Source organism: Euleptes europaea, chromosome 3 (assembly GCF_029931775.1).
Source record: "Euleptes europaea isolate rEulEur1 chromosome 3, rEulEur1.hap1, whole genome shotgun sequence".
Classification (NCBI taxonomy): Eukaryota; Metazoa; Chordata; class Lepidosauria; order Squamata; family Sphaerodactylidae; genus Euleptes; species Euleptes europaea.
Genome location: NC_079314.1, coordinates 8,696,298 through 8,717,037, shown reverse-complemented (window position 1 = coordinate 8,717,037; position 20,740 = coordinate 8,696,298). Strand labels below are relative to the sequence as shown.

General features: G+C 50.7%; 1 protein-coding gene across 1 annotated transcript; it reads left to right on the top strand.

Annotated features, from left to right (window-relative positions):
- Window positions 1-10,961: 10,961 nt before the first annotated feature.
- Window positions 10,962-19,356, top strand: LOC130475459 (mRNA decay activator protein ZFP36-like). The gene is made up of 2 exons (XM_056847246.1): window positions 10,962-11,003; window positions 18,373-19,356. The coding sequence occupies exons 1-2, from the start codon at window positions 10,968-10,970 to the stop codon at window positions 19,354-19,356; spliced, it is 1,020 nt and encodes a 339-aa protein (XP_056703224.1). The 5' UTR covers window positions 10,962-10,967.
- Window positions 19,357-20,740: the final 1,384 nt, after the last annotated feature.

Sequence of the window (20,740 nt, the reverse complement as noted above, 5' to 3'; positions counted from 1 at the left end):
CTTTGCAGAGAGCCCAGGCAGCCAAAGGGACGGATGGGGTTGAAGGCTGGGTTGCTATGATTTTGGTTCTGCAGTCCAGCAGGGGAAGAGTGCTGGTTTTTAAAAATGACAACTTTTTCCATATTCCGATTTGAATCCTTCTTAGCTGCTTTCCAGGCCCTCGCCAGATCAAGGCAGACTGTTTAAAAAAGAAATGGGGGCATGATCCGGTTGGAAGGGGAGCCCCTTGGAAAGAATGAGGGCTGGGCCAGAGCAATCTTGTCCTGGAACTCTCGGTGATTTTCGCAGGGCTCCACTGCTGTCTTAGGGTTGCCAACCTCCAGGTACTGCAGGAATCTTAGGCTATAATTACTACAACACAAATGAGTGAAACATCAAAGTGTAATCAATGCATACAATAGTGGAAAGGGACAAACATACAACTATATACAATGGTATTTCAATAGTCCACAAAGGTATGTATAAATGTGTTTTTTTCAATAGTCCATAAGGGTACATAGATCCAAGAAGATTCCAATAGCTGGTCACAAGAACTCAGCAGATATGTAAAAGACTATTATGAAAGGAAGACGATTGTTTCATTCTTCATCAGTTCCATTCAATTCATGCAGTTCAAAAGGTATACACAAGGTTCAAAAATTCATTTCTTCCCCTTAGGGATAAATCTTATAACTATATCCATTGGCAAATGTAATAGTCCATATGACTTAAAATCTATAGAGGATATAGTTGGAATAAACAGAAGTCATTGCAAATGTAACAGTTCCACAAGGGATACACTTTGATTCACTTTGTGTATCCCTTGTGGAACTGTTACATTTGCAATGACTTCTGTCATTTGAAACCAGAAATGATCGCCCCCCTTACCCCTCTAATGTCCGTTCCGCTGCTAATTCACAACATCACTTCGAACAATCCTTGGAAAACCAGTCATCATTTGGCCCCGGTATCTGCTAGCTGAGCCAAGCCCTGAATTCCCCCTTGTTAGGAAGGATAAATAGACACATCCTCGTCATTCGTTTGGCAGGCGTGAGCAAGCTGGGTGGGGAAAGGGGCCTCTTCTGGCGGGGGTCCGCAGTTGAAGCCACGGCAGCTCCGGACCTCCAGCAGGAAGGATGCCAAAGACTCCGCTGGGAGGGCAGACCCCCTCCCTGGGGGGCCTCTACTCCCAACCCCGTATGCCAGAACAATGGGACCGCTTTGCTGGAGCAGACCGGGATGCCGCCTGATGCAACATCCTCTTCCCCACAGTGGGAATCAATCAGATGCCATACCAGAAGGCCCCTCCCCCTGTGTTTGCCCCCAAGCAACAGGTATCCAGAGGTAGACTGCATCTGAACATGGAGGGGTTCTGTCGAGTCATCATTACTAATAGCTAGGGATGCGTCTAGCCATTTGATTCTGCTTGTGCTCATGTTTGTTATGGATTCTTTCTTGTCACAATGTCTTCGGAGACATTATTGTCTTTGGGTGGTATGGATTTCTTTCTTTTTTTATTATATCATTATTCAGTAAAAAGAAAGTTAGATACAAAGCTTCACAAGTTCATCTTCAGTTCTATAAACAAATAGTGCAGATGCTATTAGGTTCAATTCACCATCCATTTACCAAACATATCTACCTTTTTACCTTTTAAACATATCTACCTTTTCTGTGACCTTAGGCAGATGATGAGAGGGAGGGCATCTTGGGCATCTTCTGGTCACTAGGGGTGTGGAGGGGGGAGGTAGTTGTGAATTTCCTGCATTGTGCAGGGGGTCGGACTTGATGGCCCTGGTGGTCCCTTCCAACTCTATGATTGAATGACCATGCAACATACATGATAGTTTTATTTTGTTTTATTTTATTTACAACCCGCCCTTTCCTAACGAAGTTAGGCTCAGGGCAGCGAACAACAATATATTCACATGTGCTACTTTTTAGCCAAGATACTTCTATTAACAGTTATGATAACATCTTATTCAGGACTTTTCAGGGAGGTTTCAGTAGCCCATTTACGATTTCCCTTTTTTTTTAATATGCTGATGGTATCATGTAAGATGTTAATTTTATGGTCTCATATGCAGAGTTCCCAGATATTTTGTACTACCACAACCCCTGGCCTTCCGCCCCCAACCCCATGCCACTTTTCATTTATTTAGTGTTTTAGCCTACTTGTTCTCAGTATAGGGTTGCCAGGTCCCTCTTCAGCACTGGTGGGAGGTTTTTGGGGCAGAGCCTGAGGAGAGCGGGGTTTGGGGAGGGGAGGGACTTCAATGCCATAGAGTCCAATGGCCAAAGCGGCCATGTTCTCCAGGTGAACTGATCTCTATCGGCTGGAGATCAGTTGTAATAGCAGGAGATCTCCAGCCACCACCTGGCAGTTGAAAACCCTGGTGAGTGGGCAGAGGAAGGATGAACAGGCAGGTAGGTGGGCAAGAAGGGGGTGCCTTATAGTGGGCAGGAGGGGGACCTGGGGACTATCCACCCAGGGCCCCCCAAAACCTGGAACTGGCCCTGAGATGCTATAACACATTAGGCCTGGCCTCTGGGTCCTTGTATGCCCCCCCCCCCGGCAGAATATCAGCCCTTCCCACCTTACAGCTGGTACACTCAGACCATTTCCCTCTTTTCCAACGCAGCCAGCAGCAGACTGGGGGAAGAGGGTACCAGGCAGGGCCAAAGCCTCTGCTTCTGTCTCTCCCCGCCACACTCACACAAACCCTGCCTTCTCCCTGAAGATACAAGCAAAGCACCTGCCCGCTCCAGCCCGACAGCCCGAAACGCATCAGCTGAGGAAGATCCCTGCTTGCCCAGTCGGAGAGCCTGCCCCGTGCCCCTCAGCCAGCAGGGGAGATGCTGTGCGCGGGTACGCCAATCAGAGGCGATGCCGTGTGGTGCCGACATGGGCTAAGCATTCCGGTTGGAGGTTGTGCCTACCAGGTGAATATTTGCTGAGCCACACACCCCCCTGCCTGCCTCCTCCCCAGGGAACGAAAACTGGAAGCAAACTGCAGCTGCAGACCTTGCGGTGCTGCCGGAGAAAAGGTCCGAACTTGCCTGGTCAGTTTGGGTCTGACAGTTGGAGGAAGTTTCAAGAGGACTAGTTAACCTTCTAAGGTTAACAAGCAGGACACGCTCGATTCATATTTTAGCTCGCTGTGTTCTGAATGCCCAAATTTCTAATAGCTGTTCACTGACGTCCATGAATTAGTCGAATCCCTGTTTTGAAATCCATCTAAATCCCCACTGCACCTTGCGTCCATGAGTTCAATAAGTGAGCGATTTGCTGGTTCCTATGTGGGATGGGAAAGGCACTCTTTACATGCTTAGATGTCCTCTTTGTTGGGGTGATGGCCCTGAAATCTAGATCAGTGGCGGAGACCATTCAGTGGGGAGGGGGTCGGGGCTCTGGGAGCAGAGCACCTGCTCACCTTCTGCACCGGGGCCACAGTGCTGCTGCCTTTATTTCTTCTCTCCCATTTCCCGCCCGTGGAAGTGGGCACCGGGACGGCTTTCTGCCCAGCAGATCCTGTTCGACAAACCCGTTCATGGCTGCTTCTTTTTGCCTTTCAGGTGCTCAAAGACCCCTGTTTGCTGACCTCTCTGGAATCATCCCCTTTGACTGGCAGGTAAAAACGCGCCTGGGGGATTCTAACTCAGTTTCTAACTCATGGCTGGAGGGTTTTGGGGGGGGGGGTTGGCCCCAGGGTGAGAGGCTGAAGGAGAGTCCCCCAGTCAGAAGATCTGTTGTGCCCTCACCCAGGAAGAGTGCGACATTCAGATCCTTTACGGCAGGGGTCCCCATCCTTTTGGAGCCTGTGGGCACATTTGGAATTCTGACACGTGTGGTGGGGACAGCCACAAAACGGCTGCTGCTGCTTACCTTCGGTCACACAGTGAAGATCCTTATGCTGCCAAAGCAACATTTTAAATAATCTGCACCACCAATCAAATCTCCAACGCCTTGCTAGGGAAAACCCCACCTGGCCCCACCCCCTTTCCAAAACCACTTGGCGGGACCCAAGAAAGACGTCGGCAGGTGCCGTGGGGACTCCTGCTTTATGGGCTCCCTCTACAGTCTTCCCAAAGATAGACTTCAGATTGTGATGGATTAGGGCAGGGGTGGGGAACCTCAGGCCCGGGGGCCGCTTCAGGCCCGCGAAACCAATTGGTCTGGCCCTTCGCGGGTCCTGGCAGATCTCTAGCTCAGAAGGATCTAAGGCTGGCGAGCCGCCCCCTCCCGCGGACAGGAATCGCCTCTATTCAAGGCGGTTTAGCCGAGAAAAGGAACCCTTTCCCCCCCTTGAACAGTGGTTCCCAATCTTTTTTTGACCAGGGACCGCTAGGACTTTTTTGTTCGGCGCAGGGGCCCCAAGGTTCAAAATAAAAATTCCGAGGATTTGAAAACAAACTTTAATCATAACTGTTAGTTAAACATTAAACTTAGCATAATATTTGAATATATATTTTTATAATAGAGAACTTTTAATTGAAAATATTAATTTATTATGGGTTTGTAACTTTGTTTCGCCGACCTTAATTTAGTTCTCGCGGGCCCCTGGGGGTCCACGGACCCCTGGTTGGGAACCAGTGCCCTTGAAGAAGAGTCGTTCGCTATGGAGCTGCTAGGACCGCCCAAGAATATAGCAGGCTGATTTTTAAGTTGATAATTTTGTATGGCCCGCAAATGATGCGGTAAATATCCAAATGGCCCTTGGCAGAAAAAAGGTTCCCCACCCCTGGATTAGGGTCTCTGAGCAAGGGGATCCTTCAATTTCTGGTGGTTGCAGGCACTTTCCAGACTTTCCAGGGAGTGGCATATCGAGCCACACTTGATACCAGTTTCTGGATAAAGCAGAGAGAAAATGGGATGCAGCAGGCAGGAGGGGGGAGACTTCAAATCCTTCCTTCCTTGTGCCTCATGATGAGATGAAGCCCGCCCCCATCCTGCATAGCCCCACGCTTCTCCTCTGCCCCCCAGATCTTTGTGACACATGCTTCCAGGGGCAGCTTTTATCTCTCCTGGTCAACGGTGTTGGCCTTGTGCAGAAGAACGTCTCGGTGGAGAGTGTTTGTGTGTCCACGTGTGCATCAAGATGTTTGGAATCTTGGCCAAAATGTTTGCAAAAAACCTGCTTTCCAATGGAGACCCAGCGCAGTCCAATCCTGAGTGCTTTCTAGAAGGTCTGTTTGTTTTGAATTGGTTTCTGCATTTAGGCAGGTATACCATAACTCAAACTCTTCAGGGGAAAACATGTATTTGCATGCGTAATATTACAAAATGTGATTGCATTTGCAAGACAAACGCATATGGCTCGCACATACACATATAACACACAAACACACTTTCACAAATAATGTACTTTCAATCCACTTTCAATGCACTTTTGCAGCTGGATTTTACTGTGTGAAACAGCAAAATCCACTTGCAAACAATTGCTAAAGTGGATTGAAAGTGTATTATTCAGTATGCGTGAAAGTGCCCATAGAAAGCCAATGTGGTGTAGTGGTTAGAGCATCTTACTAGGATCTGGGAGACCCAGGTTTGAATGTCCCCATTCTGCCATGGAAGCTTGCTGGGTGACCTCGGGCCAGTCATACATTCTGAGCCTAACCTACCTCATAGGGTTGTTGGGAGGATAAAACGGAAGAGAGGAGAACGATGTAATCTGCTTTGGGTCCCCATGGGAGAGAAGAGCAGGATATAAATTAAGTTACAAAGCAGACTTTTGCTGATTTGAAGGTGTTGCGTCTTCAGGTGGTTATAACTCACTACCACAAGGCTCACAGCCAGGAATCCACCAGCTCCGGTTTGGTGCCATCCTTCACCTGGAGTGTTGCCAGTTTGCTGCGGGGCTCAGCAATCGAAGAAAGCCAGCACAATAACTGCTGTGATTCAGTAGGGATTTTCCGGCCCGGAGGGGAGCCAGAGATCCAATTCCACAGAAATGCTGCCATGAGTCACCCTCTACGGCCGAGGCCTTGACTCAGAATTCAGCTGAAACAGAGATGCTGCTCTTACGTTGAGAAATGCAACCACCCTTACAGCAAGACATGCAGGACGGGAGGAAAGACATCCAACTTCTTTTAATATCCCCCTCCAATCTCCCCTCTCCAAAATCATCTGAAATGGCCACTGGTTGGTCCATGCCCAAAGGATTGTGGGCAAATCCCTTAGCTGGCAGAAAGAATCGGTACAACATAACCACCCCCCCACACACACACCCTAATTATCAACTAGAAATTCAGACTGAGAGCATTGGGGGTGGGGGGAATTCATGCCCTGCTCATGGGCTCTTGAAGATATCTGGCTGACCACTGTCAGAAACTGGATGCTGGGTTAGACAGGCTCTCGATCTGCACTTCTTTCGCATTTTTGGTGCTCTTCTTTGGCTTAATGAAGCCCAGCGGGGAAGCCGTATTCGTTTGTTGCAGCAGAAAGAAAGAGAAGTTCTGCAGGACCATAGAGACTTGCACGTTTTTATTCGAGCACAGGGTGAATGGACCAACACCTTCTGTGTTCTGTTTTTAGAATCACAGAGTTGGAAGGGACCACCAGGGTCATCTAGTCCAACCCCCTACATAATGCAGGAAATTCACAACTACCTCCCCCCTCCACACCACCAGTGACCCCTCCTCCATGCCCACAAGATGGCCAAGATGCCCTCCCTCTCATGTTCCGCCTGAGGTCATAGAATCAGCCTTGCTGACAGAGGGCCATCTAGCCTCTGCTTAAAAACCTCCAGGGGAGGAGAGCTCACCACCTCCAGAGGAAGCCTGTTCCACTGAGGAACCCCTGCAGCAAGTCTCGTATTTCAGTGGCTTTTGGTCCTTCATGCACCTTCTGCCCTGTCCACCATGGGGTGGACTCTAATGACTCTGTGCACTCTAATGCCCACATGTCTACAAGGCAAATTGATTTTGACCGCTCCATCACCCCCCCCCCCCCGCCCCACATGCACCTTTCGGAGCACCAGTGAAAGGTGCTGTCTGTCTATCCCCACCCCCCTTATCCTGCCCCAACAGCATTGCTGCAGGGCTGGTTTATCTCTTGAGCGTCTCCTTGTTGCGTCCCGTCCAGATGTGCTGGAGGCTTACTTCCCTGTAAGGTTCTTCAGATTCTTGTCAATGGGGCCCTGCGGCAAACCCATTTATGGCTGCCTTCAGCCACTAATTTGCGGTGATGCAAGACAGTGTAAACAGACCCCATGTACACATACACACAGCGAGAATCCACGTCACATTCCAGCCATTTCCAAGGGCTTCGAGAAATACCATCAGCACAACACACAAACACACTTAATAACTTCACTTCTTGAATAGCCTCTTGTCTCTGCCTGGTCCTCTGGTAGCATTTGAGATTAGAAGGGGTAGTTCCTGTGCTCTGGCATTACTCCACAATTGTTACAAACCACTAAATAGGTCTAAGTTCTACTGTTTTATGTTAAGCAACAACGCAAATCCCTTTGCTTAAAGAAAGCGGGTGACCATTTGACCTCTGCATTTTTATGCGGTCTAAAAAAAAAAGAGAGGAAAGAACCGTGCCCAGCAGTTCCAAAACTGCACGTTTGCAATTTAACTCTTGAATTGTACAAGGGAGGCCTTTACTTCCCCTCGCTCCCTCTGAAATTGCTAAAAGTATGATTGAAGGTGGGGGTCCGTAGCATGCTGAAAACTGTTTAATCCATTAACTGGGCTTTAAACCAGTTAGTTGTTTGGTTAAATACATATATGGAAGTTGGAATGTTCATGAACATTCCCTAGCTGCCACACTAGTTGAGCCAATAACTCGGAAAGGCACATTTTGGTCAACAGAAAGCTGATCTCTTCCCACCCAATTATTATGGAGGTTTCAAAGATGGATTTCATTTTTGTTGAGTTTGGATGCCAGTTGACGAAACCACAGCTTTGCCACCAGCATATGACTCTAGTATTTTGAGACCTCTCTCGTGTGCCCAGTGACTGCAGTGAATGCCCAAAAACCAATTACCCACATACAATCTCTCAAAGGACGTTTGTTTTGAAATGTATCAAAGAATTCCCCATCCCTCCCCTATCTCATGATGGTGTGTAAGCGCTGAATCACCATTTATGGTGTCTTTATCCATGGAGGGCCCTGAGGAAAAGCCACAAGAGAGCGTAGAAACCAAATTTCTGTGCAGTTTCTATTTCCGCAGTGCGGAAACGGTGCCCAATATTGGGGAAATGCAGCGGCCACGCTTCCCCTTCTGTCCAGGCGCTGGTGCTCAGCGCTTTTCTGCTTCCCCCTTCTTAGCTTTTACAGTTATTTTACGCCAACCGGAGAAGGGAAAGGTTCCAGAGATGGGTTCTCTCCACCTCTTGGCAAGGCCCTTACAGGAAACCTCCAGGCGGCGGTGGTGACTCAGAACGCAGTCACCTGAGAACCAAGAAATCAAAACACAGACTGGAGCAGTTTCAAAACTGAAAGTCCTCCTGGCGCCTTTGCAAGCAGGGCTGCCAACCTCCAGGTGGGGCCTGGAGAGCTCCCGGAATTACAGCTGATCTCCAGACTACGGGTATCCATCACCCTGGAGGAAATGGCTGCTTTGGATGGTGGATTGACTGAAACCGCCTTTCAAAGAAGCCCCTTTAACTGCTCCGGGTGAGTAGCCGTGTAGGGCTGCAGTAGGCGAGCAAGGCCGGAGTCCAGCACCACCATGGAGACCAACAAGATTTCCAGACAAAGAACGCTTTAATATTTCCAAATTAGTTTTGTGCCGTTTGTGACCTCTGCACATGCTCAAACGCCATCCCATCAGACAAAAGGAGTTTTGCCTCTGGAAAGCTTATACCCTGGAAATCTTATGCGTCTTTACGATGCTCCTGGACTCAGATCTTGCCTTTAAAGTGTGAAGGCCTGATGGAAAGATGAGACAAAGGATGGTCTGAGCCATGAGAGGCCAGCAGAATCTCCCAGTCCAGAGGCAGTCTACCTGGAGCTCCAAACCCTCAAAGGAGCCACCACAGAGGGAAGGCAGCTTCTGAGAAATATCTCTGGGTAGCCGCTGTCGGAAACAGAGCCCTGGGTGACAGCGTGTGTGGGGGGGGGCATGTCTCTTGGCCAGAAACTCAGGACTTTGCCTGATCTGGCCAGACGTGCCAAGGCAGGGGAGACAGTCCTTCTGGTAGGGTTGCCAACTCCAGGTTGAGAAATTCCTGTATATTTGGGGGGGAAGGTGGAGCCTGGGGAGACCCGGGTTTTTTTTGGGGGGAGGATCTTAGCAGGCATGCGACGCCATAGAGCCCACCCTCCAAAACAGCCGTTTTCCCCAGGGCAGCTGTACCCTGTAGTCTGGAGATTGGTTGTAAAAGCAGATCTCCAGGCCCCGCCTGGAGGTTAGCAAGCCTACACTGTGGCCTGACCAAGAGCCTTGTGGCACCCCGGAGACGTCCGGGGAGGGGTGGGTGGCATCGCTTGGCACAACCAACCTCTCCCGCCCCACCGCCGTGCTCAGCTGGCCTCGCATGCAAAATGCGCCCCATCCTCCCCCCGCCCGTCGCGCCAGTGCTTCTGCGCGTGCATGCGCGTGTGGTGCTGGGTTGCCAACTCTGGGTCTGGAGATCCAGGGGAGGGACCTTGGACAAAGGCGTGGAGTCCATTCTCCAAAGCTGCCGCTGCCTCCAGGGGACGCGATCTCTTCTGTCTGGAGATCCGTCGCCGTTCCGGGGGATCTCCAGGCCCCGCCAACAACCCAAAACAGCACTCAGTAATAATAATAATGAAATCAGAGTGCATTTTATAAAAGTGCAAAAGCGAAATAAAGACCCTGTCCTTCAGTGTGACTCCTCTGAAGATGCCGGCCACAGCTGCTGGCGAAACGTCAGGAAAGCAAATACCAAGACCACGGTCGCACAGCCCGGATACCCTACGAGAACCAACGAACTCTGACCGTGACAGCCTTCGACAATATTTTAACGTAACAAATATATACAAAATGTTATATATATATATATATATATATATATATATATATATATATATATATATATGTATATGTATATATATATATGTATATATATATATATATATATATATATATATATATATATATATATATATATATATATATATATATATATATATATGTAGTGTGTGTGTGTGTATATATATTGTATGTGTGTGTGTGTGTGTGTGTGTATATATATAGTGTGTGTGTGTGTATATATATATATATATATTGTATGTGTGTGTGTGTGTATATATATATATATAGTGTGTGTGTGTGTGTGTGTGTATATATATATATATTGTATGTGTGTGTGTGTGTATATATATACACACACACACACACACACATACAATATATATATACAAACTGAAGTACAACTAGATACAAGTATCAAACAAAAGTACAACTAGATGAAGTACAACTAGATACAAGTATCAAACAAAAAACTTTTTTGTTTACAATATACAGTCCAGCATGAGAATGACCAAAGCAAGGATAACGCAGATCCGAATTCAACAGGTAAAGTCAAAAAGAGATATATACTGTCCACTAAGGTCTTTGTTGAAATAGGATCTGATATGTTTTTGGTGATATTTTTGTAGCTTGAGGTCCCAAGCGGCCGGAGACGTGGCCAAGGAAGCAAAGCCCACGAGAGAAGACCAGGACGCGTCCGGATCGGGACCCCGTTTCGCCCCTGGCGTGCGCTCGGGATCGCGACCGGACCGCCGGGCGGTCGGGGCGCGCGGACGCTCCCGGCCGGCGAGCCTCAGTTTCCCTCCCGCCGGCTCGGCCGCCCTTTCCGGGCAGGGGCCTCCCCCCCCCTCCCGGGGAGGGATGAGCTCATCGGAGGGCGGGGTCTCCTCGTCGTGGCCCCCCCCCTTCTGCCCGCGGGGCGGCCAGGCGGTACTTAAGCGGCGGGCCGGGCTGCTGCGCCTCCAGAGCGCCGCCGCCGCCGCCGCCTTTGCGCCACTCGCCCAGCCGCAGGGGCCCCGCGCAGCAGCCGCCCAGCCCGCCATGAGCTCCATCCTGGACGTCAGCACTTTGTACGAGGTAAGGAGGGACGCCTAGTAAGGTAGGACTCCTCGGAGCAGGGCGGCTTCCCCAGCCCCGGCTCGCATCCGCAGCCCGACCGCCGGCCGGCGGTCGGGCTGCGGATGCGAGCCGGGGCTGGGGAAGCCGCTCCGAGGAGTCTTGCCCCGATCCTCGAGCAGCCTTGCTCCGATCCTCGAGCAGCCTTGCTCCGATCCTCGCTCCGATCCTCGAGGAGTCTTGCCCCGATCCTCGAGCAGCCTTGCTCCGATCCTCGCGCCGATCCTCGAGCAGCCTTGCGCCGATCCTCGCCAGGGTCCCCGCCCAGCCTGGCGCCGCCCCCGGCCCACCGTGGAAAGTTCGGCATGGGGCGTTGGGGATGGGGTCCCGCCCGCCTTCCAAAGGGGACCTTTCCCGCACCCCCCCCCTAGCCTTCTTAGGAGAGCTCCAGGGTGTCCCCGAGCGCTCCTTCGTTCCCGGCCGGCGTCCCGGCTTGCTGGCGTCCCGTAGGAGCCCCCCTCCGTCGGTCCCCTCCCTCTCCCTCCCTTTGCACCTGTCACTTGACAACCGCCTCTGCTCCCCGGTCTGCCCGGCTCCAGCTGGCTTTGAGACGGGGACCTGTGCGCGCCCCTTGGAACAGCGCGCCCCTCCATACACACCGTAAGGCAGGGGTGGGGAACCTCCGGCCCGGGGGCCGCTTCAGGCCCGCAAAGTCATTTGGTCTGGCCCGTCTCGGGTCCTGGCAGATCTCTAGCTCGGAAGGATCTAAGACTGGCGATCCGCCCCCGCGGACAGGAATCGCCTCTATTCGAGGCGGGTGTGAGTTTGTTTTGCCGAGAAAAGGAACCCTTTCCCCCCTTGAACAGTGGTTCCCAACCTTTTTTTGACCAGGGACCGCTAGGACTTTTTTGTTCGGTGCGGGGACCCCAAGGTTCAAAATAAAAATTCCCGGAAATTTGAAAATAAACTTTAATCATAACTGTTAGTTAAACATTAAACTTAGAATAATATTTGAATATATATATATTTATAATAAAGAACTTTTAATTGAAAATATTAATTTATTATGGGTTTATAAGTTTGTTCCGCGGACCTTAATTTAGTTCTCGCGGGCCCCTGGGGGTCCACGGACCCCTGGTTGGGAACCAGTGCCCTTGAAGAAGAGCCGTTCACTGTGGAGCTGCTAGGACCGCCCAAGAATACAGCAGGCTGATTTTTAAGTTGATAATTTCGTATGGCCCACAAATGATGCGGTAAATATCCAAATGGCCCTTGGCAGAAAAAAGGTTCCCCACCCTAAGCCCATATTCAGTTCCCCAGGCCTTGGCGTCGTTTTTGGTCACAAGAATTGTAGGAGCCGTGGTGGGTCTTGGAGGATATGGGCAGGGGATGGCAGAGGTTTCCCTGGGCTGGCTTCTGTGGTAGAAACAGGCAGGCTTTAGCGTTCCACAGAGTTCCGCATCTCATCGTTGGCTCTGGCTTTCAGCCAGAGGTGTTTTGAAAAACACACTCGAATGGGTTTGCCCCTTCTTTGTATCAGTAAAATTGGCATATACTACCTGGGCTTTCCCAAAACTTCTCCTTGACTTCCATGGATTTTGTAACTGAGCAAAGATTGGTGTTCAGGATTCTAAATTACATAAATTAAGGTATTAATGGTTTATTAAAACATCTATATCTTGCCTTTCCGCTTGGCTCAAGGCGGCTGACGATAATAATTAAAGCATCCCCAGCTAAAACCAAAGACAAAGTTAACAAAAGCCGTTTAGTTTGAACAGTGCAGAAGATGACCTGGGTAAAATACAGATCTATTTGTAATGTCTAATTGTACATGAATTTATTTGGCTCTGTGGGGCTGAAGAGGAGAAATGTTTCAGACAGGTGAGGTTGTCTTGTTCCCAGGAAGGCAAAGCCAAAACAACCTGTGAATCAGCAGATGATTGGGGGTGGGGGGTAGAAATCTGTTCAAAAATGCGAATTTGGATGTTTGTTGTAAAAAAACTAGAATCTGGTTGGTTGAGGAACCGTCCGACTGATCTTCTAGAAGCAAAAGGAAACTTATAAAAAAGCTTGACAGCAATTTGTGTTTCCTCCCCCTTGGCCTGTTTTTCTGTTAAGAGAAGACCGGAAAAAAAACAGGAACTATTTTTTTTGGGGGGTGGGGTGGACTACTTACTTCCTGGATTGACAAACAGCTTTTTTTTCTTAGTCTGAACACTATTTCCCCTCCCCTCCCAAAAAATCAAGTTGGTTTTGGGGTCCACATTTCACAACACTTTTTCCATGAAATCTGGGACGTGTGCGTAGATTTTAATCTGTCAGAAACAGCTGGGATTCAAACCGTGTGTTTCTCTTACTTCATCAAAAACTTTGAATTTCTTGGAAATGTTGGGGGGGGGGGAAACCAGATGTTAAACTGGTCAGAAGGGTAGGAGCTGAGGATGGTGTGATTAAGTATCTTGTACATGGTGTTTTAGAGTTGCGTAGCACTAATGAAGTCCCCCCACCCTGATCCTAAATCATGAACGGCAAGGAATTTGCCTGTATTTAGGCTTCTGGTCAGTTTGGGGCGGGAGTTCAGGGGTGGTCAGTAGGCTCCATGGCGAAGGTGAGTTTTGCAGAAGTCTTGGAAAGAATGGGCGGCTCCACACTGGCATGAGAAAAAAAGCAACCGATCGATGGGTGCCTTGCTCGGTCAAAGATTTAAAACATGATGTTTAATCGGAGGTCTTTGCCTCTTAGACCTGCCTCCCCCCCCAAGTTGGTGACATCCTCAGACAACTGCTTGCATTTTGTTGCTAATCTCCCAAGTGATAAATGTAGGGACTGGAGCCAAACTGAGAAAAACCCGTCTCCATGAAATGTCCTCCCAAATATTGGGAGCGAAACTGAGCCAGAATAACGCCTGGTGCTGAGCATTCTGGTTTTTTTTTGTCGGCCTCATCCAGCCGCCGAAAATCAAGCTGGCTTGTATTTATTTTATTTAAACATTTATTAGCCACCTTTCTCACTTGCGTAACTAAAGGCAACTGACAATATAAATAAAATATTACAAAAACCACAATAAAACCAACAATTAAAAACCCATAAAAGTCACAGTTTTGTAGTCAGCAGACTGCTTAATTCAGCCGGCAGCGACTGCCAAGAGGCAAGGAGAGAGAAGTCTGTTTCTCTTGGTCTGGAATCGCAGTCCTTGGGACTTTGGAACGGCCCCGAATGGATAAGCAGGCAGATCTACTCCGTGGGCGAGGTGTTTTTGAGGACTTTGAAATAGTGGCCGGCCCCACCGCAAAGTTCTCTTGCGCAAACTCCGGTGAACCAAATGGGCGGTGCGCATGAATCAGAGTTGCACAACAGTGTAACTATTTAGGAGCCCAGATAGAAACAGGAAAAAAAAAAGAGAGAAATACTCTGGTTTGGTTTGATTCCTGCTGACCAGCCTGCCTGCCTCTAAGTAGGAAGAGGCTCATGTTCTCTTGAACTTTTTAAAAAGTCTGTTGTGTGGCCTGCAAGTTGCATCTTTTCTTTTTAAAATTCTCCTTCCTTCAAACACGCTGCCCTGCCCATCTGCTTAGTCTGCCTCGGTGCTACGTGGCTTGCATCTGTCTCCGTGGCCTAGAAACCCTAATCCTCATTTATATAGACTAGGCCTTTCCCGACAGACAGCTGGGGAGGAGGTAAGGCCGGTCAGCTGTGGACCTCTTAAGCACGAGTGATTATCAGGGATGCTGAACGCCAGTGGAGGATCTCCCCAGTCTGTTTCCAGTAAGCATCTCCCAGTTAATGGACAGTGAACCAGTCCCAAGGGACAGCCTCCCCTTTCCCCCAAATTATCTTTGCTGCCGTTTATCTCACGTCCCTGGATTCTGCTGAAGGGTGCGAAAGGTTCGGCCAAGATTGCTACCTCCCGATTCTCCTGGCGTTCAGAAATCTTTGAACTGGTGTGTTTCGGGGGAAGCGGGTTGAAGCTTAACAGGGTGCAAACAGCCTGCTTAAGAACATAAGAACAGGGATGGTTCTAGGCGGCCTTTTAAAGGTACTTGTCCTCATTGGGGGAATCGGATTTTGTTTTTAATGGGGTTGCTGAGTTGTGCAGGGAAGCCATTCCTTCTGCACATGCCCCTAGACCTCTAACCTCTTGCCTGCTTCACATGGTTGTTTTTTTTTGGGGGGGGGGCATTCTAGACTTCAGCCGCATCACAGCAAAACCAGTTCCTGCCCTGAGCTGTGGAACTGATTTAATTCATTTTCTAACCCAGGCCAAGGGAATTCTTCATCTGTGGTTTCAACACGTTTGAGTAGGTGTCCCCACCCACCCACCCAACTTGCCTTACAAACTTCAGCAGAAGAGGCACTGGTCTGGTTATTTGGACAGTGTTGTAAATAAAACCTTCAGCTTTTCAAACTGCCGGTGCTTCGGTTTGGGCGGTGGTGTGTGCTGCTTGGTATGTCGCTTGCAAATAAGCCTTATGAATTCTGGAGGAGGGCACGGTTTCTGGGCGCGCACACCCTGGCTCTCCAGGAAGTGTGTGTGTGTGTGTGGTCAGCTAATCTCTTCATCCCTTTCCTGTGTTCACACCTCCCTCTGTACTGCAGACTGTTGATGTGAGATGAAAAAACCACATCTGGCTTGCTTGGTAAAAATGCTCCGGCCTCGGAGACCCCTGCAAGGCCCTGGGATATTCGAAGCATCAGACGAAGGCATGTGCTCTCTTGTGGGGCTGGGGTCTGGCTTGCGACCCCTGAATCTGTGGCTGAGACTTGCCACGGTGGGACAGAGGTAAAAAGAGCTTGGTTTGTGGAAGAAAAGAATGAAGCCAGGAGTTGAAAATCCAGGCAAGAAAGCAGGTCGTTCCTAACTGGACTTGTGTGCATAAGGATGTTGTCCAGTCGCAGGACCCCAACAGGGTTTTCAAGGCCAGAGATGTTCGGAGGCGGTTTGCCATTGCCTGCCTCCGCTTGGGCTGAGAGAGTTCGGAGAGAGCTGTGCCTGACCCAAGGTCACCCAGCAGGATTTATGCAGGGGAGTGGGGAATCAAACCCGGTTCTTCCAGATTAGTTCTTCCAGATTAGTTCTCCCTATTGCTCCATTGCTCTTAACCACCACACCACGCTGCCTCTGGAGTTACACCCTCTTAAGACCATGGGAATCAGTGGGCCTGGAAGGGTGACTCTGCTTAGGATGGGACTGGGACCGTCCTGTTTGACATCCACAAATCTCTGCACCGACGCTTTCTCGCTTGGCTTTATTTTCAAGTTTCTGGTCCCCGTGGTTCTTAAAGCCTGGTATAGTGGTGAGAGTGTTGGGGTAGGGCTGGAGAGCCTCTGGCGCGGAGTCTGCTTGCCGTGAAACCTCCTTGGGCTGGTCATTATCTTTCAGCCCGATCTCCCTCGCAGGGCTCTTGGGTGAGGAGACGGCGGAGGAGAGGAGGATTGCGCACGCAGGGCAAACAAAGATGGACACTCTGACCAGTTCTTTCTAGGATTGCTGACCTCCAGGTGGGGCTTGGAGCTCTCCTGCTATTGCAACTGATCTCCGTATGACAGGAAGGGGCAGCTTTGGAGGGTGGAATCTATGGCATTGTATGCAGCCGAGGTCCCTTCCCATTGAAGTCCCCCCCCTCCGCAAACCCCTCCTCTTCAAATCTCCAGCAATTTCCCAACCCAGAGCTGGCAACCCAAGTACTCTCCCGCCTTTCTCCCATCATCCGCTGCAGCCTCACTGTGAGCCCCTCTCCCGCCCGCCCTGCCTCTGCCTGGATTCAACCCCTGTTAGCCCCGCCCTTGACAAACCCATACTTTACACCCCACCCCTCTGCATGTCTGTCCTGTCGCTTTTCCACCCACCCTGATTGCTCTCCCCGCCTTCCTTTAGTCCCCTTAACCGATACCTTCTGGGGCAGAGGGCTTGGCCCCTGTGCCTCGGTACCACACCTGGCTCCGCAGGGCTTGCTAAGGAGAGCAATCGGGAGAGCCTTCTGTCTGGGGAGAAGGGGGGCGTCTCTCTCGTCCGTCTTGCTCTAGAACACTGGTTCCCAACCGGGGGTCCATGGACCCCCAGGGGTCCGCGAAACAAAGTTATAAACCCATAATAAATTAATATTTTCAATTAAAAGTTCTCTATTATAAATATATATATATTCAAATATTATTCTAAGTTTAATGTTTAACTAACAGTTATGATTAAAGTTTATTTTCAAATTCTCAGAATTTTTATTTTGAACCTTGGGGTCCCTGCACCGAACAAAAAAGTCCTAGTGGTCCCTGGTCAAAAAAAGGTTGGGAACCACTGCTCTAGAATCTTAATTTTGTAAAATGAGAAATCTCCTAGGTAGCCCATCTAGCATCAAGGCAGGTCTTAATTTGATTTATTTATCACAGATGTGATTTTTTTGGTGTGTTTTGGAGTTACAGAATTCAGGCAATTCGTTTGCATCAAATAAATGATCAAACCATGTTGGAGGAGGGGGGATGATGATGATTATTAACCCCATAAAGTTTGGGAGCACGCTGGGAAGTTCTCCTGCCCTGGCCCAGAGGGGACAGACCAGGATGACGACAAAGAGCCCATTCCCATGAGACGTGCCTAAAATAATTTCTTGGTGGATTTTGCCGTGCCTTCCAGTCGGGTGAAAGAACTTGCCATCAGGGAAATGAGGAAACGTGCGTCAAAAATAACTGCATCCGAGAAGCAAGGGGGGTGGGCGTTACGGGTGCCAATGATGTTGCCCCCCGCAGTTCCCCCCTCCCCTTATGCCAGCTTCTGGCTCGGCTGTCGCATAGCAGCTGTTTCTCTCTGGCGCAACCCCAATTCGGTTTAAAAATAGCTCCGGCCCAACCTACCGAGAGTGTCTCAAACAACCTGACGTCACCGTCGGCTCCGTAGTAATGCCTGGTTGGCTTCTGGAGTCCTTCTCGATTCCTTCTTTGCTTCCCACCTCTCCTACAACCTGCCCTACAATATCGAAACCTCTACGAGGGGGGAAAGACGGGGAGGGGAGCTGTGTCCCCCACGGAGAGAGAAACCGTGGATGATAGCGCCCGATAACCCCAGACATGCCCAGATCTTTTTGGAGAATCTTGGGCGTGCCCACTTTGTGGCTTATGTGTGTGTGTGAATGGGCTTCCTCAAACCAGGTGGGATTCCCACGGCTCTTTCTCCGATGAGCCGGGATTCTGTGGAGTTTGTTGACACAGTTGAGAACAGCCGGCCACAGTCTGCCCGAAGATGGACCCCTGACCATCTGAGGTTGTCATTTTGCAGGGTTTGATTCTGCCTGGATTGCCGACTCCAGGATGAGAAACTGCTGGGGAGCGGGGGGGGGGACAACTCCTATGGGGGGGTTCACACCTCATGAGTAACCCCTCGTTGTCTTTCTTCTCCCACCAGAACCTGCTCAACCTGTCCCTGAGCGAAGAGCATGATGCGCCGGGCTCTCACGTCTCCCGGCGCCACTCTGCCTGCTCCTCAGACACGCCCTACAGCAGCGGGGACCCTTCCCCGGTCTGGCCCCTGCGCAGCCACTGGAGCCCCAGCGCCGAGCAGCTGCGGCCCATGGCCGAGGAGTCCCGGCGCCCCCCTCTGCGCCCGGACCGCTCGGTCAGCCTCATCGAGGGCAAGGCCCTGCCGCCCCCTCCGCCAGGCTTCCCGCCCCTCAAGCTGAGCGCCCAGGCCCCGGCCCTCTCCTCGCGCTACAAGACGGAGCTGTGTCGCACTTTCAGCGAGACGGGCAAGTGCAAGTACGGGGCCAAGTGCCAGTTTGCCCACGGCGCCACCGAGCTGCGCACGCTGACCCGCCACCCCAAGTACAAGACGGTGCTGTGCCACAAGTTCTTCCATCACGGGGACTGCCCCTACGGCTCTCGGTGCCATTTCATCCACTACCCCGAGGAGGCCCGCTTCCACTCGGCTGGCTCCTCGCCGCAACTCTTGCGCCAGAGCGTCAGCTATTCTGAGGGGCCGGCTGCCCGCCGGGTATCTCCTTTGCCCGGCTTCCCTGACCCTGCCTCCTTTGCCCGGGCTCCGTCGACCTCGCCGCCACCCGACCTCCTTTCTCCAACCTTCGGCCGCCTGAACTCGGAGCCCGTCCCTCGCAATTCCACCCTGGGCGAGGCCACGTCCGGCTCCAGAATGTGCTTGTCGTGCCGATGTGGACAATCCGCCGCCCTCAGTCCGTTCTACTTCTCTGCCGCCCCCGGGACTCCGGTCTCGACGGCCTCCGCTCTGCCTCGAACCCCCTCCGACAGCTCCCTCTCTGACCTGGAGAGCTCCAGCGGCTCTGATTCGCCTGTCTTCGAGGTGCCACCCCCCGGCGGGCTGGCGGGGGGCACCCACAGGCTGCCTATCTTCAACCGGCTTTCTGTCTCGGACTGAGCGGCGCGGACTCGGGAGGGGACCGGAGTTGCCGCCAGGGGAGTGGTTTTTTTCAATTAATCTCTGTCTGTAAGACTTTCTCACGGGCGTGGGGGCTAAATCCACCCACTGGCCCGCTGACTGCCTCTTCTAAGCGGGGACGACCGGTGAAGTCTCATCCTGATGTGCAAATGAGCCCTGTGCGGATCCAACGGGGCAGAAGATTCCCCCCCCCCCATCACCTCGTCTCTGCCTTATACCATCCAACAGTGCCTACAGAGGGTTGCTTTTTAAGAACCTAGATTGGTTCTGGTTTGTTACCCAGCCCTGCACACGAGTGTATTGGAAGGGGGCCCCACAGTTAAGGGGGAAAGGAGTGTGTGTGGTTAGCAGGGTGACCAAAGGGGACCTTTACCCTGGGACAGTGACCCCAAGATTCTTTGTGCTTTCTCATGTAGTTAGTTTCGGAGGACAGCCGTTTCGGTCTGCAGTAGAGGAGCTAGATACGAGTCCAGCAGCACCTTAGAGACCAACAAAATTTTCAGGATATGAGTGTCGAGAGTCAAAGTTCCCGTCGTCAGCATCTCATGTGTATGTCTGCGTATCCCCCCCACCCAAAAAAACCCCACACTGCTAGATTGTGAGCGTCTCGCCTTCTTTCCCCTCCATCATGGCAGCATCCAGGAACAGCAAAAGCAAATTCGATATTTTCAGGTTCTCTTCAGTGATAAGCAGGAAGTGAAGGGCTGCAGGCAGATTCCTTTCTCTCTTGTAAACTGAAAGAGTCTGAGAAGAAAAGGGGGGGGAAGGCATGGAGAGAAGGGATTGGGGTTTGGTGGCCGTTGTCACTTTATCGGGCAGGTTTGGCCCAGGACCCGCTCTGGGGTTTCTTGCCTTGTAACACATAACCGGTGGTGGAAAAGAAAAAGCCTTGCATTAAGGGTGCCACTTTCGAAGCTTGGTCGGCAGGGAGACAGAATGGAGAGGGAAATCGGGATGCCAGCAAGGCTAAACTATCTGCCACTCCACCTCTCTCCTCTCATGCAAGCCTAGAGTTGAGATGCAGCCAGTAGGATAAAGCACCCAGCCTAGTTCGTTCCCTTGAGACAAGCCCACCAGTATTAAAAACATCCATCACTTCCAGGGACGAATTTCCCAGAGGAGTGGGGGGAGGGCAATGAATCTATCTCCCCCCCATTTTTCCAAAGTCTTTAGTCATGTCTGGGGAGCGCAAAACTGTTGTCTCCTTTGGAGGGAGGGGACATTTGGTGTCTGAGTATTCTTCACCAACCTGTCCTTAGTTGCAGATGAGTCTAGGGGTGGAAAGTTGACAGTTTATTTCTATATCTGTAGCAGAGCAATCTTTCTGGTTGAGGAGAAGGAAAAAGGTACAGGCGTGAGTGTG

Coding starts and splice junctions, on each gene's coding strand:
- LOC130475459 (XM_056847246.1), top strand. CDS start 10,968: ATGAGCTCCATCCTGGACGTCAGCACTTTGTACGAG. Junction 11,004..18,372: donor ACGTCAGCACTTTGTACGAG/GTAAGGAGGGAC, acceptor TTCTCCCACCAG/AACCTGCTCAACCTGTCCCT.